The 16,416-nt window shown below is 40.4% G+C and overlaps 1 protein-coding gene across 9 annotated transcripts in view; it reads right to left on the bottom strand.

Annotated features, from left to right (window-relative positions):
• Positions 1-10,253: 10,253 nt before the first annotated feature.
• Garem1 (GRB2 associated regulator of MAPK1 subtype 1) overlaps positions 10,254-16,416 on the bottom strand; it is a 227,351-nt gene continuing 221,188 nt past the window's right edge. For 8 of the 9 annotated variants that reach the window (XM_004853104.4, XM_087193667.1, XM_087193669.1 and 5 more), the window contains one exon: positions 10,254-15,481. In XM_004853104.4, the coding sequence (XP_004853161.2) occupies positions 14,587-15,481 (895 nt within the window). In that variant the 3' untranslated portion in view covers positions 10,254-14,586. The remainder of the gene's footprint in view (positions 15,482-16,416) is intronic. The other variant, XM_004853105.4, reaches the window with a different exon arrangement.

Below are 16,416 nucleotides of genomic sequence, written 5' to 3'. Positions count from 1 at the left end.
TCTCTCTGAGACTATCTGTAAAAAATAGGTTATTGTTATCTCACTTTAAAAAACCTCAGTCTGAAAATTCCTTTTTTCTCCTTCTGTTCAGATCCAATTGTCCATCTGTTTTGCATTCCCCTCCTTCCCTGTGGCTTATTTTACACCTTTTCCTGGGCTTATTAACACTTTTCATTCAGTCACATGTCCTTTCAGATCAAGTGCACCTCAGCCTGATTTAACAGCTAAATGGCTGGCTAATTTGAACAATCTGTAGCTCTCTGGTTAGTTTATTTTAATTTTCAGACCTCTGTAGATGTTATCTCCTAGAGTGACAGAGGATGTTTTTGTTTGGAGGCAGTGCAACAGATGCCCTGCTAATTTTCTCGTGGAGAAACTAGAATCAAGACAGCTTGGGGGCTGGGAGAGCCTGCCCTGGGAGTGGGTGCTTCTGCCTCTGTATGGCTTGGGTGTAGCCCAAGAGCAGGGTGCTTGTTTAGCATAAGTGAGGTGCTGGGTGTTCTTCCCAGTAGTGCAAAACAAAGCAACAAAAAGAACAAGAGCAAAACTGAAAAAAGGGGTATTTGTGTAAAAATGTTCTGGAACATATGGAAAGATACTAGGTTTTAGGATTCTTGAGGTTCTTATTCATCTTTATGTCCTTAACACCCACCCCCATCCTGACCCTGCCAGTCGCCCCACTGTTTGGGAATAGTCAGTAAATATTCATAGAATTGAATTTAATAGATTAGCAGAATCAAACACATTTCAAGGAATTATGTTATAGAAAGAAGCTTTAAACCAGAGACCATCTCACTTGGATTATTAATTTTTCATCATTAATTATTATTCATAGTTAAACCTAAATAATATTCAGGGGAGAATTTTTACTTGCTTATCAGATATAATTGTGCCATTTTCCCCCTTCCCAGAATGGTAATCTTTGTACTTGACATAACATTTTTTTGAAATGAGAAAAACGTATCACCCCAAATTTGAGATTTTCATGAAATTTTAACTAGAAGATGATCAATTTATGGCAAAAAGAGAATACTTTCCTAAAATCCACAATTCATTTTCTTATATAGCGTATCTTATTTACTGCTTGAATATTATTTTTAGGCTTTGACATTTGTGCAGGCTTAGCTTGAGTTTCATAGTTGCCATAGGCTTTGGCTGTGACCTTCTGACTGTGACCTTTATCTAAGGCATCTGGACACTCAGAGAAGGCAATGCAGTGGGGAAAGGATGGGGATTCTTGGCTGTAAGATTTCTTTTCCTGTGGACATTGCTAGATATTGATTCAGGGCTGATGGTGGGGGAGGGGGCAGTGGGTGGGATATGGAGATTTGCAAAAGGAAAAATGACTCCCCGCAAAGTTGATTTGAGAAAATCCTGTAAATTTACCATTCATTTATTCAGAAATATTATTAGGCACCTTCTATTTTCCAGGCACTGTAGGTACTGTACTAAGGAAGTAGCAGGGAACATGGCAAAGCTTCAGCTTGCTTTGGTTTTATAGGCAAAAAACAAAGCCATAAGAAAAAGATTTTGATATGTATTAGGCAAAGGATTACAAATAAGTTTATATAGAAGAAGAGGTTGGATGGTTACTGTATTTTGGGAAGCCCAGTCAAGTGACAATTAAGTGGAAATTTGAACAAGTTAAAGCACTGAATGTGGGAGATACCAAGGATTTATGTATGTATGTATATATGTATGCATGTGTGCATGCATGTATGTATGCATGTATGTAGGGTAGTGCTGGGGATCGAATCCAGGGCCTCTTCCACTGAGGTGCATCCCCAGTCCTAGACCCATTTTCTAATGAATTCTTGAAAAAACCTTTCAAGGAAAGTGTTAAAAGCTGAAATCTTACTCTGGGGAGCTTCTCCAGCATTTCTACCTGTGCAGTGTCTTCTTTCTTTGAAAAATTAGCTCCTTTCAGGTACTTTCTTTTTAGGTACTTTCTATTAGTACCCTTGGCATTCTACTTTTGTTTCTGTCAGCACCTAGGCTACTTTGAGGCCTGTCTTTCCCCTTGTTCTCTGCCGCAAGCCCCTTAAGAACAAGCTTGATGTCTCTCACACTGTTTGTTTTGTCAGTGGCTGGCAGTACCTGGCAAGGGTTAAGTACTTAATAAATGCATGCTCAGTGAGTCTGTTTGACTCATTTACACAATCAGACAGAAGGGCAGGTATGGTATCACGTGTATTTTTGTATCCCCGCCAGAGTTAACGGTGGGTAAAGATTTGCCAATTCCAAGTTCTTAGATGAAATCACTCCAGTCTTCACTCAAGCTCCATTTGGCCTTCGAGACATGGCTCAGAGGGTAAAATGGAAAGGTAGGAAATAGCCCAGACTCGAGGGAGACTTAAGAGGATGAAGATAGTCAGGCTATTTAAGGTATTTGTTGGATTTTTCAGTGATCAAAGTTGGGGTTTGGTGCTAGGTAATAGGGTGGGAGTAAGGAGATAAGTGGAGAAATTTAGGGTACTGAATTGATGTATTGGACACAAGATAGCTATGAAAAAGGTCAGATGATGTTTTTATAGATAAAAAATGTTTCCAATAAAAGGCAAGCACATTTTTATGCCAGAAAATGATGACACAGTAACCATGCTAGTTTGGCTTTTTGTTCTCTTGCTAATATTACATCACCAAGTCACACTTGTGTGATGAGGAGGGGACAATAAAAATAAGTTATCAATGCACTATTAACTCAGCATTATTAATAAGACATTGATGTCTCCTCTTAAGCGTGTCCCATTGAGAAGCACTTTCTCATTACCACCAAGCAGCATACACAAAATGGCTTTTTTTAATATACTCATGTCTGTGGATGCTTGGTGCTAAAGACTTGTTTAAATGGTCAAAGATACCCTATTTAAGAAACAGGAAACACTTACATTGCACATTATCAGCATTAGAATAGAACCTCATTATCCATTCGCTGGTATTTGTGCGATTTATAACTCACTTTAGATTGAGTTTTGCAGAATTTCATGATCTTTGCCATATCATCAGCTGAAAACGTAGGTGCTATGTCTTTGCTCATCAGTTTGATATTATTAGCTAGGATTATGGCTTTGTGTTTTCTAGGCTGCAGAAATCTTTTAAGAGATGCTGCTAATTAACTATTAAATAAATGCTTGGATGAAGTTATCTTCATAACAGATAAGCTACTTGGAAATTGCTTTCCATAAAATAGAATGAGTTAAATTTCTTTCTTTGTATTTTTGTTAACCTTTGCTTTGTCTTTCCTAAATCTCAGGCAGAACTGTGTACTGTTTTAAGACTGTTCTCTTAAAACTTTTTAAAGAAAAAACTGGTAAATAGATACTCTATGAAATAGCCTGTGGGAATTAAAGATGCTTCAAATGACTACTGATGTCTTCTCTGCTTTCAGGCAAATCTAGCATAATACATCTGCTTGTTCACATAGGGAGGGAAGAAAATCTAATAGAGGCAAATGTCGTAAGCCATAAAAAGTAAATCACGCCATAATTTAGAGGAAATTATATATTCCTTAAATTGAAAACTTTTGTTTCAGCCACTTTGGAAGAGAAAAGAAAATCTGAAAAATCTGGAAAAAGTGGGTATCTTGTATTTTTTAAAGCTATGACACTATTTCATTGGATTGAAAACTAAATGGAGGCTTCAATTTTAAGTACCAACAAGATTTCTTAAATAGGTAAATAAAGGTATTTCAACACGTTTAATATTTTTGGTAAACATTTTTTCTTCTTAAAAAAACTCCTAAAAGAAGAGTTTTCTTTTAAAAGCAGAATTTAGATGTTTAATTTGCTCAAGTTCACCAACCCAATGAAAAAAATATATACTGGCTAGGGCGGGCAGGCTGAGGAGGAGGTGGGGCAATCGTGGGAGACCAGGACTAAGATAAACAAACTGTAGGAGTATACAATCCACAGTCAAGATGAGAAGATTAGACCCAAAGCTTGATTAGACTCACCTTCTGGAGGGGAATGGCCCTGGGGTACTAATATGAGGACAATATTAATGACAGGGCTGAGCAAAGCATCATGCGGTGGAGACTAGACCAGGAGAAAAGGTTGCTGTAACACTGGAGAAGGAAAGAGAGGAATGTACCACCAACCCATTCACTCACCCACCACCTGGCTATCAAAACTAACAGATATGACCAGATATCCATGGACAAATTGCTGCATTGGTTGCTGTGGAGGGAATAGAATGATGACTAAGACCAGTTCCTAACCCAGGGAAGGAATCTAAATGCCTGCTCTTACCTTCCACTGAAAAGGTCAGTTCCTGTTGTTTCATTATCTTGCCACTTTACATTACAATGACTAAGAATCTCCTTTCTTCTTTTCGCTTTTCTTTTCCTTTGAGCTTAACTTTCCTTTTTCAAAGAAATGAAAGCCTGGCTCTTGCTTCCTAATGGTGATTTTACTCTTTCAATGCTGTTCCCAAGTCTCCATTGAAGCTTTTCAAAGTCAGAGAAAGTTATTCATAACTAGATAGAGAGGTACTGACTCTAGCTACCCTTTGAGGATGACATCATTTTTTTAAAAAATGAGGTCTGTAGTAGATTTTGCATTACATTCATGGAGGTTGTGGTGATGAGGGTCTCAGAAAAGCATATTTAGGCTGAAAGTGGTAGACTAATGAAGAAAATTTAAAACTATGTAATATTTGCCTGGAGCGAAGGGTGAGGAAATCAGCTTCATTATTTTTATTTCTTAGTTATCTTATGGGTAAGTCTGTGGCTTAGATTATGTTTTAGCTACTTTCTTATTGTTGGGAGAAAATGCCTGATACCTACAAGTTAAATGAGGAAAGGTTTATTTTGCCTCACAGTTTGCAGAGATTTCAGTCCATACTTGGCTGGCTTCAAGGCAGGGCAGCATGGCAGAGGAGAAACAGTCCATGGCATTGCAGGCAAGAAGCAGCATAAGATTCAAGGAAGGAGGAAGGACATGCGTACACCCCCCTGGCCACACCCATAGTAACCTCCCACTTCGCACCAGGCTTCATGTCCCAACATCACACCAAACTATAAAGCCATCAGTGCACTAATCCAGTGATGAGTATCACACACCTCCATGATCCAGTCACTTCCCCAAAGTCCCACCTATGAGCACATGAATCTCGGGGGGCAGGGAGCATCTAGATATAAACCGTAACAGACTATTTTTCATTTTTATAATAGAACACCTGAAATTGTGTGATTTATAAAGAATAGAGGTTGTTTAAGTTTATGGTTCTGGAGGTTGAAAGGGCAAGAGCATGGCATGTGAATCCATTTGGCTTCCTGTGAAGGTCTTGTGCTGCTTCAACTCATGGGAAAAAGAAAGGCAAGTCAGCACGGATGAAACAGACAAAATTTATTTATTTATTTATTTATTTATTTTCCATGTAACAACTTTTATTGGTCAGATCTGGGAAAGACAAAATTTATATAAGAGGCAGTTTCACCCAATAACAACCTGCTCTTGTGGTAACTAATGCAGTCCCTTGAGAATTAACCTAGTTCTATGAAAAATCCTCTCTTAAGGGCCCTTCCTTCTCCCAGCACCCTTACAATGAGAATCAAGATTCTACCTCATAAGCTTTGGGGAGACATATTCATACAACAGCAGTCTGTTTATACCATTGAATTCTTGTCCATTTCCAGAGATTTCAAAAGAAATTCCTAATTGAGAGGATCTCTAACCTAGCTCCAGTGATGAAAGTTTTGTCTGTGTTTCGGTATTTCCTTTAATGTGGAATACCAATTAGACTTGAAGTTGCTCTTGTATGTATAGGGCCAAGGGTGGTTCCATGACTAGGTCCTACTCCGTGACATGTATTTAAATTCCAGAATCCCCAAAAAACTTGATGAAAGGGTCGATTGGTGCTAGAAGATAGATCTTATGCTTCACTAGCATGTACATGGGTACCTGAGTCTCAGCTCTGGCAGTCTGGACAGGCAATGCCAAATTAATTCAGTCATCAACTAATGTTTCAATCAGTCAGGCAAACTGGACACTTGTAATAAGTCAGGTGCTGTGCTATCTGTTAAACATACATAAATAAAACATGATTTCCTTCGTCAAGAAAGTAAAAAACTGGTGGTTTTAATTGTTCTGTTAAAAATTTTTCTAAAAATTCTTCTTCATATCTATGCTAACAAAGTGAGACTAATTGCTTTTTCAACTATGACTTATATAAAGTTGACACACTCCATCCTGTTCAAGGAGAGCCCCTCTGTAGATACTTCCTGAGTTCATCTGCTGACCAATGGAGCTCCCATTTCTTTCCTCCACTCAGTAGTGGGTCTGGCAGGGATTTTGGCTTGAGCATTGTCAGTCTGTTCAGGAGATAACAACAAAAAAACCATAAACTGGGTGGCTTAGAAACAATAGAAATTTAATTCTCACATTTTTGGAGGTTAGGAGTCCAAGCTCAAGGCACCAGGAAATTTGGTGTCCAATGAAGGCCTGCTTTCTCATAGATGGTATCTTCTCATTGTGTCCCAGATGGCGACAGGGGCTACCTGGCTCTCTGGGATCTCTTTGATAAGGGCACTAATCTCATTCATAAGGGCTCCATCCTCATGACCTCAAAACTTCCCCAAATCCCCACTCACTAATGCTATAACATTAGTGATTAGGTTTCAACATATTAATTTTGGGAGTATACAAGCATACACCATCATTTGTTATAAAATTTGTATTCTATTACTTCCTCTTATATCTAAAGTCCCAGGAATACTATCACAACATTAATCTCTAATCTCACCTTCCTACATTTTTCTAGAAGGTGAAGCGGTGAAAGTCTGCAAGACTTACAGCTATATGGGGCTACAGGAGGGTTTAGATACATGCTTTCAAAGATCAATATTAGCTGCCACCTTTGATCACTTGCCAAGTCCTTTCAGCTTTCCCTCCTAAATACTACTCTAATAGGTCCACTTCTCTACATCCCCACTAGAACTACATCTAGGCTCTGCCACTTGTTACATGAATTACTTCTGGCCTCCTAATTGGTCTCTCAGCACCTAAGTTTGCCTCCTTTCAACTCTGCATTTATAGTGGTCCAGTCTGCTCATGTTACTCCTCTGCTTACAACAATCACTGATTTCAGGATGAAAATGAGACTCCTTCGCCTGCTTTGCAAACAACTTCCTGGAGTTATTCGACTGCTTCACTTCTCCAACATTCTTCACTCACTACAGTCCAGTTCTACTGGATAAGTTACATAAGCAACGCATGCTCTTTTGCATCCCTAGAACTCTGCATATACTGTGTTCTTCCTTTGAATGGTCTTCACCCTCCATCTTCCTTATTCCTGCTCATCCTTCAGTTCTGTTTAGATGCCATGTCCTTTGGAGGTGCTCTCTGAACCCCAAGACATAGTGAAGTTCTCCCCTAATATCCCCAGAGCACCTTGCATGTATATTTTAAGAGCCTCCACATTGAGGTAGAAAGTCTTGGCTTTAAATTCAGCCCATTTCCTTGCCACGTGACCTTGAGTCAGCTATCCCTTTTAAGCGGTTTGCTCAACTGTAAAAATGGGAATAATGGTAGTAGCTACCTCTTACTGCTGCTCTGTAAATTAAATAAAGTGAGATACATATGAATTCCTATGTTTCATATGAGTGAAACAGCAGACATTCAATGAAGGCTTTTAAAAATTATTGAGATAAGGTCTGCAAACCATCAGCATTTAGACAATGTGTCTCATTTGCCAGAGTGGCCTTAGTACCTAGATCTGGACTGAAAATTTAATATATGGTCTATAAATACTTGCATCACTCTTGCACTTCACTGATCGGGGTAATCCTTGGGTAATCATGGGCCAGGTGGAAGAGCCCGACATCCTGTGGCCATATTTAGTACTACAGTTTTTTTCGCCTTGGAGCAGGTACAAGCTCTTCCTGGCAGCTAGCCTGGATACAGCAGGATGAAAGGTGTGTGTGTGCTTTTAATGTTTTACATTTTTCCCATGCTACACCTGTCTTATTTAGTATCTTCGCGGATTCATCCTTTCTGATCAAAGAGCAGAAGATGTGCTCAGAGCCTCTACAGTATTTTATAAGCAAGAGAGTTTCTCTCCTTTCCACACAGGCTGGGCGTATCAGTTGAGGGCATTCCATGCACTCCAAAGCCGTTATGTTACTTCTGAAAGTTAAATGTTGAAGAAACTGGGAGGTAGTGTTGTAATGGAATGAATACCAATCAGAAAACCAGATTTTTCTAGTCTTTGTTCTGTCACATCCCATCTCTCTCTGAGGGAGGTCATTTACTACACCTGGGTTTGATTCTTATGCCATTAAGAGGATGGGCTAGCTCATTTCCAAGGTGCCCTCTGGCTTCAGACATCTGTGAGCCACCCATGGGTTGTTTTGTAGGCTTTCTACCGTGTGTCCTGGCCAGCTGTGTTTAGAGGACTCATCACTGCTCCCGGCCCTGAGAGCACTCTTTTTTTTTTTTGGTACCGGGGATTGAACTCGGGATGTTGCACTTGCACAGCAGGCGCCGGAACCACTGAGCTAAATCCCCGGCCCCCTGAGAGCACTCTTAATGTAGACCAGTCAACCATTTCTACTACTCTTTGATTGCCTGTCTTTTGGAGCTAATATTTGTGTCATTCTACGGGAGCACATCAATCTCTTTGGTTCATTTTATATCCAACAAAAAATAGAAGTCATTGGGTTAAACTGTAAGAAAATGTATTCATTGATAAATGATACAACTCAACCTGTATCTCTCAACAAGCTCATGTCTTGTTCTCTTTTGGTCTATTCAGATATGTGTTGCTGGGATCATTTGTGTGTGTGTGTGTGTGTGTGTGTGTGTGTGGTGTGAGGACTGCACCAGGGTCTTATGCATACTTGGCATGCACCCTGCCACTGAGTCACACACACCCAGCTCTCCTCTGACTTGTCTTTTCCTTACCCTGTGGCTGCAGTCTTGATCATGATGGCCACCATCAGGAATGTCAAGCTATTCATGCTGGCATTCAACGGAGCCTCAAGTAATATCTAGTTTTCCTTTTCCCTTTTTTTCCCCTTCAGTACTCAGGATTGAACCCAGGGAGCACTGAACTACATCCCCAGGCCTTTTTGTTGTTATTTCCAGACAGGATCTCACTAAGTATCCAGGTAGGCCTTGAACTTGCAATCCTCCTGCCCCAGCCTCCTGAGTGGCTGGGATTATAGGCATGCACCCCCATGCTGAGCAGCATCTACTTTTGAAAGGATATGAACACATATGTCCCAATTCCAAGAAGTTTACAACTCACAAGGTGACTGAGCTATCAGCACAAAGGAATGAAACCTAATCAGCTTGGGGATAATGGTGAGTTATCCACGGAAGAAGGGACCAAGGCGAGGAGGATCTTAAGGATCTTAAGGATCTTAAGGTGGATAAGAATGTATCCAGAACTGTATTACTATTTTAAATAATAATGGCTTTTTCTAATCAGATGCATAAGAATTAGAGGGCATTTGATGCTGACCCAACTTATTTCTAAATTTGAATTTAGACACTGTAATGTCCAGTTTGAGGAGTTGAGGGTCCCAGTGTGGACCTGATGGATGCAAGTACTCCCAGGAGTCTGTGGTAGACCCTGGGACTGTTCAGCCAGCCCACACCAAGCCTGCAGTTCTTCCAGTGTACACCACTGAAATCCAGGGAATCCTTCTGGGTCTTATTTCTGAGGAATAGGAGGGCAGGACTGAGGCCTTAAGTAGAAGGCAGAATGAATAACTTGGGGTGCTCTTAGTCTAGGTAAGAAGACAGGAAGACTGAGGGCATAAAATGTCAGGCTATGTTACGCTATTTTGAGTACAGTGAAAGCTCTTAACTAATCTCTTTTCGTTGAGCTCCAACTTCTCTGTAAAACTTACTGGCAGATACTGCAGCAGATGGAATGTTTTCAGCCCTTTCTAGAACTCTGGACCATTTCTGCTCTGTTATCACATAAATTGAACCACATGTAAGTCAAAGACATGAATTTATATTACCTTTTCCTCCACCAAATTTGAACATGTTTAAAGCCTTAACACCTCATCTATACTTGTCTTCTGCTGCACCTCCTTACCGCACAGATAACTAGAGTCTCTTACCAGGTTACCTAGTTACCACCTTCTTATGTACAATAGCTGTCCTCTTCAGTGTCTTAATCCACAGCGGGCCTGCAGCATTAGGAATCCTTCCAGACTGGGTCCCTACTGCCTACTGAGAATGGGGAATAGAGGCCCTAGAAAATCGATTCCAGTCTGACTCATTGAGGAAAAACTGCAAGAGCAACTTTGATAATTTCTTTATTTATAGACATTTCAGAACCATTTAAATCAACAGACAATGACTTTTTTTTTAGACATAACATACCATGTTTATCTTGAGGTACACATTGGGCACATTAGATAATTCTCTGGAAAGCAACACAACTGTTAATTTGTAGTTAACAACTCAAGTTTTCGAAGTGGAGAAATTATAAAGATGGTTACAACATTCTTTGAAAAGAATACACCATTTCTATTTAAGGAGAGCTACCGAAATTCTTGAGTTCAATTTTGAGATTTAACTGAAACAGTATTTTAAATGGAACTTAGTTATGAAAATGGGAGAAAAAGCTTAGAGCTAAGAAATTATCTGAACCCTACTACATGAGATTGTAAACAAAGGAAATTTGCCATCTGATAAGCTCTATTATAAAACTCATAGCCTAGAAATTAGAGCAGCAGAATTACAGAAAACACTTATATATAATTTTAATTGAAATCATGTTTAATCCTTTTCCCTGGCTATCACAATGAGACAAATTTTAAAACACCAAGTTTTTTGAAGACTAATGATGTGATTTAACATGATGTGGCCATAAGAATCCCACTGTATTATAACTCCATTGTATCAAAGTCCTACTTTCCATCATTTGCACTCTGGGCTTTTTATTCTTGTATTAGCCTTTAGATTACTAGAGAAATAGTGGGAGTTGATGGAATGGACATGTTTCTGAAAGCCTGTGTGTCCAAATGCAGACTGAAATTTTCTAGTAGGCTGAAACTAAAATTTCCTTTGAACAGTTTGCTAGGTTCTTTGGAGAACTAGTTTGTATTCCAGTTTGTTATTAAAATGTTAATTTCATGCTTGTTAGGCATGAGGAGCAGCGACTTGCTACCCTAAGTGTTTGGAAGATGAGGGACTCCCTATCCATTCACACCCATGCCCTGAACTTCTCAGGGAGGTGACCAGGGATGTGCAGGTTGTCCTGGAATGTGGGTGAGGGGTCTGAAGTCAGCTGGGATGGACTGTCATATATTTCCCATGAGATTGTTGCATTTCTGCAGGAGACAAGAATAAACACTGCAATTTAGCCAAATGGGCAGTTTGCTACAACTTCATAAACTTGAATGGTGTATGTGGGTTGAGAGAGTGTAAGTGTACATTTCACAGTTCATAAAGTCGAGCAGCTCAACTTAAGGAAGGGAGAACTTGCAGGCATTTACAAGATGAGAAGGAGGAATGGATCTGTGAGTGTTGAGTTCTCCCTCTGAGTTGGGTCCGCATTATACATTCGAGCTGCTTGGCTTGGTTTAATGCTGTACTTTTTTTCTGATGGGAGCCAGGAAGATGATTTTAGCCATGAATTTATGGATCCAAGAAAAGGTCCTGTTCAGACAGACCCTTTTCCCCAAGAACCACAGTCACTCTTCTGACTATGGGGAGCCTGCCAGAAAAGAAGATGCACTCATGCTTGACCTGGTTGGCTAGAAAAGCTGTCTGTGGGGAGTTCTGCACATTCCTTTCCACCGAGAAGTCGCAGTTCCCAGAAAGGAAGGGCTGTTTCCTTCTTACTCTTGTGCTGCATTTCTCAACATGATTCTCTGTAGCTACGGATGCCTTGGCTAGTCAAGTCCTCCACAGGCAGGTGCTCAGCTTGAGAATGGTGATTATCTTTATTGGTGGCATTTTAGAAATGCCAGAAGATACTTATAAAAATTAAACATTTTCCAAGTCAGTAAAAGAAAATATTAGGCAAAAGCGAAAGACACTTTCAGCCTCCAACCTATGCTGGGTACTAATGGTCTCAGGGTGTTTGTTTTATGCCCTTAATGGGGCTGCCATTGCTTCTACCTGTGGATGCCTTAAAGATGGGGTACACTTCAAACTCCATACATCCAGCTGCCCAGAGGAGCTCATGACGCTTTTACCCACACATATACGGTGTCAGCAACTGTGAATTTAAATATGAATGATGTGAGTTTTAAGAAGGCAGGGCCTGAATCTTTGGTCAAGACAAGCACCATTGACAAAAGGTGCTCAGTGAATGTACAATGCACACACAAGTCAAGGCCAGTCTGCCTTCAAGGAGTCTCAAGGTCACCAGTCAATATAAACATGGCATAAGTAGGCTGAGACCAAAGCAAACACATGAACAAAAAGAAAACAACTCTCTTTTGTGTAAGGTTTCTGCAACAGAAAAAAAGATAAAAGGAGTCAGTTGCTTATGTCGGCAACTTTCCCAGTAAATCCAAACCAGCCCAGTTCCTTGCTTCTGAGTTGAAAACTACATCTAAGTGCTAGGTACTTCAAAACTGATGGAGCCAGGGCTTGCCACTGAACATGTGCAGCTTTTCAACTGCACCTTGTCTGTTTGATTCAAAGAGAAGTTCTGAAGGGGTAATTCACTGAGGAGTTAAGTCTCTCTCACAGGAATTGCATGGGGATTGGGGTGTGGGAGGGCAGTGCTGGACACTTCTTCACAGATAAGTCAGTTACTTCTAAAGAGGCCTCCAGGTGACAATTTTACAGGCTTTCTTTTTACCTGGAGTATTAGTATTTACACTATGGGGTGCATGTTAAGAGCAAAAAAAAGAAAAAATCAAAACTTTTTTCTTCAAAAGATCTACGATGGAAAATTCTAACAGGTATCCATTTACTTCAACTCTAAACCATGACTTGAGTTAAAAACAGCTTTCTAATGCCAAGAAATAAAGACATATTTCACAGGGGTACCAACCCAGACTGCTGGGTCTTGTCTTTAAATCTGTTTATTTTGACGAGCAGGAAGAGAAGATCATAAAATAACGCAATTCTACAAGTCATGCTGACACCTTGTGGCTGATCTACTCCACTCAGGAGGCCACAGTGTGTATCTTGGTCACAGGCAGCATATTCAGAATCTGAGGACAGACTCAGGAGCTGTTTGGAGGATGCCTTGTTCAGAGAACTAAGAATTTTCTAAGGTTCATATTCCTTCAAGAAGTCAAGAATAGAACGATGTCATTATTTTTTGAATATTTAACCATATTTAGCAAAAATTCTCACAATACAGAACTGGAATTCTCCCAAGAGAAGTATAGCAGTGATGTAATTTCCTTATAAGAGAGGAAAGAAAAGCTTATGAAATTAACAAGTACTCTGATTGCTGTTTTAGGAATCACCCAGCCAATGGAGCACTTCCACCAGGAGAAGAACAGTGCGTCTGATTTAGGAGCTCTCTTAAAGCAAGAAGCACGTTACAAACGCCTCACACACACTAACACATGCTCCTCAGACTCTACAGGAAAAGACCCGGAAGCTGAGAACTATCATTCAAGACAACCTAATTTCTCCAGATGTCGGCATGAATATGCAAAAATCAGCCCTATCATGGGCTGAAAGCCACACAGAAGTCTTCAGTTCAGATGCTTTTCTGGTCCCTTCCAGTGTTTCAGGGATGAATCCTTGTAAGACTGAGCTTCCAAGTTCAGGTTTCTAAGAATCTTTGGAATCATTCTGTCCACTGTTTCTTAGAGAATCAGCTTAGTTTACGGTCCCCAAACCTCAATGGATACTTGAAAGTGAAGATACTATCTGAAATATCTGATTCAAAATTATGTTTAAAACATAATATACAAGTGTGTATTGTGTAAATATACACACACAGCCCCCTTATGTATATTTCATTTTTTTTCTTGCTCAATAAAATCTAGCAGCAGTTAGATCAATTATTGTGGTCATGATTTTATTACTTCTAAGGAAATCATATATCCTTTATCAACAAATGACTTTAGGAAAACCCCTTTTAATAAAAAGATCCCCACCAAGGATATAACATTAAAGTGTCATTTCATATCATTAACATTTTCAGGCACAAGAGTAAAACAATTAGCATTAAGCAATCTAAATGACAGAGCACAGAGTATAGTTAATTATCTAATGTGAACTTCTCCCAAAGAAGAGAATTGCTCAAAAATGTTTTATCTTTTTCTTTTCCTGCCTTCTTTCTTCCCTTCTTTTCTTTTTTTTAAAGATTGTGATGTCTTTCAGCTTTGGCTATTTTGTAATAAATATTACACCTTCTCAAATAAACCTACTGGGGTAAGAATGAGTTCTCCACATATGCCTGTTTTTGTTCTTTAGCAGCTGTTGAGTGTTGAGTGACGTACAAGGCACACCTCTAAGTGTTCTGTACAGCATCTTTATTGATGTACAAAAGAGCCTGTTCATTCAAAAATGTAATCTGCATAGTAAGTTTCTCTTATCCCTATTTACAGAGAAGGTTTTAGTGCAAAAACATGAAATCGTGTCCCAGCCCACCCCATCTAGCATGCACATTTATCAGTTTTGTTCCATGCTAGCTGGGGTTATTTGGCTATATTTTGGGCCTCCAGCCATTAATGAATTGCCTTATTTTCTTCACTTGAAGTTTGCTTAATTTGAAATCCTCTGAGAGGATTTCTTCTGTTAGTTGAACAAGCAAATTCCCATCAATCTTTTCAGTGACGAAGAAGGATATGACATCTTCGGACAAACCAATGAACCGTAGTGACTTGGACACTTCTTCTATAGAGAGTCCTGACAGGTCCGCAGGTGGCTGCCATGGGGAACCATCGCCACAAGACCTGGGGACTAGCTGGAGGTGGAGCGGAGAGGAGAAAGGGTAAGAGACAGAGAAGATGTCCTGCACGCCCTTCTTACCAAAATACTGGTCCTCGGAGAGGTCTGGTGACCCTGCCTTGGGGTCCTCCTCAGCACCATCAATTCTCAGAGGCAAAGGAGACGTTTCTGCGGCCGCTTCCTGTTCCACTGGCTTTGGGGCCCTGGGCGGTAAGGCAGGGCAAGAGACACTCTGCTTGGTCACGCTTGCCGCAGGGGCGCTCTCTGTGCTCCCCAGCGAGTAGCTGGCTGACTTGGGGCAACCTGAGGCGCCGCCACTAGATTCTGCAGTGACTGTGGTGAGGGCACCGCTCAGGAGCTCTGAGCCATCAAAATCGAAAGGTGCCGGGCAGTTTCTCTTTGGTGTGCCGGGTGTCTTTTGTCTGGGGTAACTGTAACTCCTGCTTGGATCCAGCAGGAAGTCACTCCTGGTCTGGGTCTCCGATGCTCCCGAATAATGGTTAGGCCACGAGAGCCGGGAGGACAGAGCTTCCGCGGAAGGACTTCCGCATGGGGACTTCAGGTCCACAGAGTCGGCTTTCACTCGGTTGCACGGATAGCAGGAAACCGGAGCACTTTCAGAAGGGCTTGTGTCACTTTTAGTAACGCTGCTTAAAAAGCAAACACACACACAGAAGGGGAAATTACTAGGGGGAAGAAAAGCCCAAGCCAAATTCCCTAGCCTTTTATTATCCACAATTTTAAGCAGAAAAGTGCACCTAGGAAGAAAAAATATATTTCTTATCATGACTTCAATAAAGTGCCTGCTAACATCATTTTTAAATAAAGAATCTTTAATAATAAAATACATTGGTCATTACGGAGATAGTACCTAATGATTGAAAATGCTAGAGTAGAGAGAAAAATATTTTTTAAGCTAATAAGTAAATCATTTTTATTACGTGCCTGGATTTTTATATTGAGAAAAATTCTCGAAGCATGCTTTGGGCTTTGTACCAACAGGCGCTGAGATTGAGTGGTAAACAGGTACTACATGCTTGGCATCCGTGCAGGACAACGACACAACCACAACATCACCACTCATGACTCTATTTCCACCCAAAAGTCTCAGACTCGAAGCAATGCTTTCAGTTAAGACGCACATCCTTGTCTTTGTATCTGTACAACTAAGTTATATTAGTATAAGAATCTTGATGTCCAGAGAATTAAAAATAATCCTGCAAAGAGAACTTTCAACTTCAAGAGCACATGTGGTATGGTGCATTCAGCCTGGGGGCTGTACTGTTAAGAGTGACAGTGACACTGCAGTGTGCTCAAAGGTGGGTGACCAGGTTAGGAGGCAGCAGGTAGCAATGTCTGCAGGAACAGCCTACACAAATGATGCTCTTGTGGAGAAGACAAGACTTACTTCACAGCAAGTTCTCATTTTCAAGAGAGAAGTGGGGTGGATCTATTTTGTTTCTCTGGACATAAATAGCTGAAAGTTACAGAGATGGATTTTAACCTGATGATATGAAAGATTTAAAAAAAACAAACACTGGGCCCTTGCTAACAATGGAATGGACCACACTGCAAAGGAAGTGAA

This window comes from Heterocephalus glaber, unplaced genomic scaffold (genome assembly GCF_053883595.1).
Source record: "Heterocephalus glaber isolate CG9 unplaced genomic scaffold, H.glaber_assembly_v1.0 deba00000331, whole genome shotgun sequence".
Lineage (NCBI taxonomy): Eukaryota > Metazoa > Chordata > Mammalia > Rodentia > Bathyergidae > Heterocephalus > Heterocephalus glaber.
The sequence above is the reverse complement of the archived record's forward strand: the minus strand, read 5'-3'. Positions and strand labels throughout refer to the sequence as shown.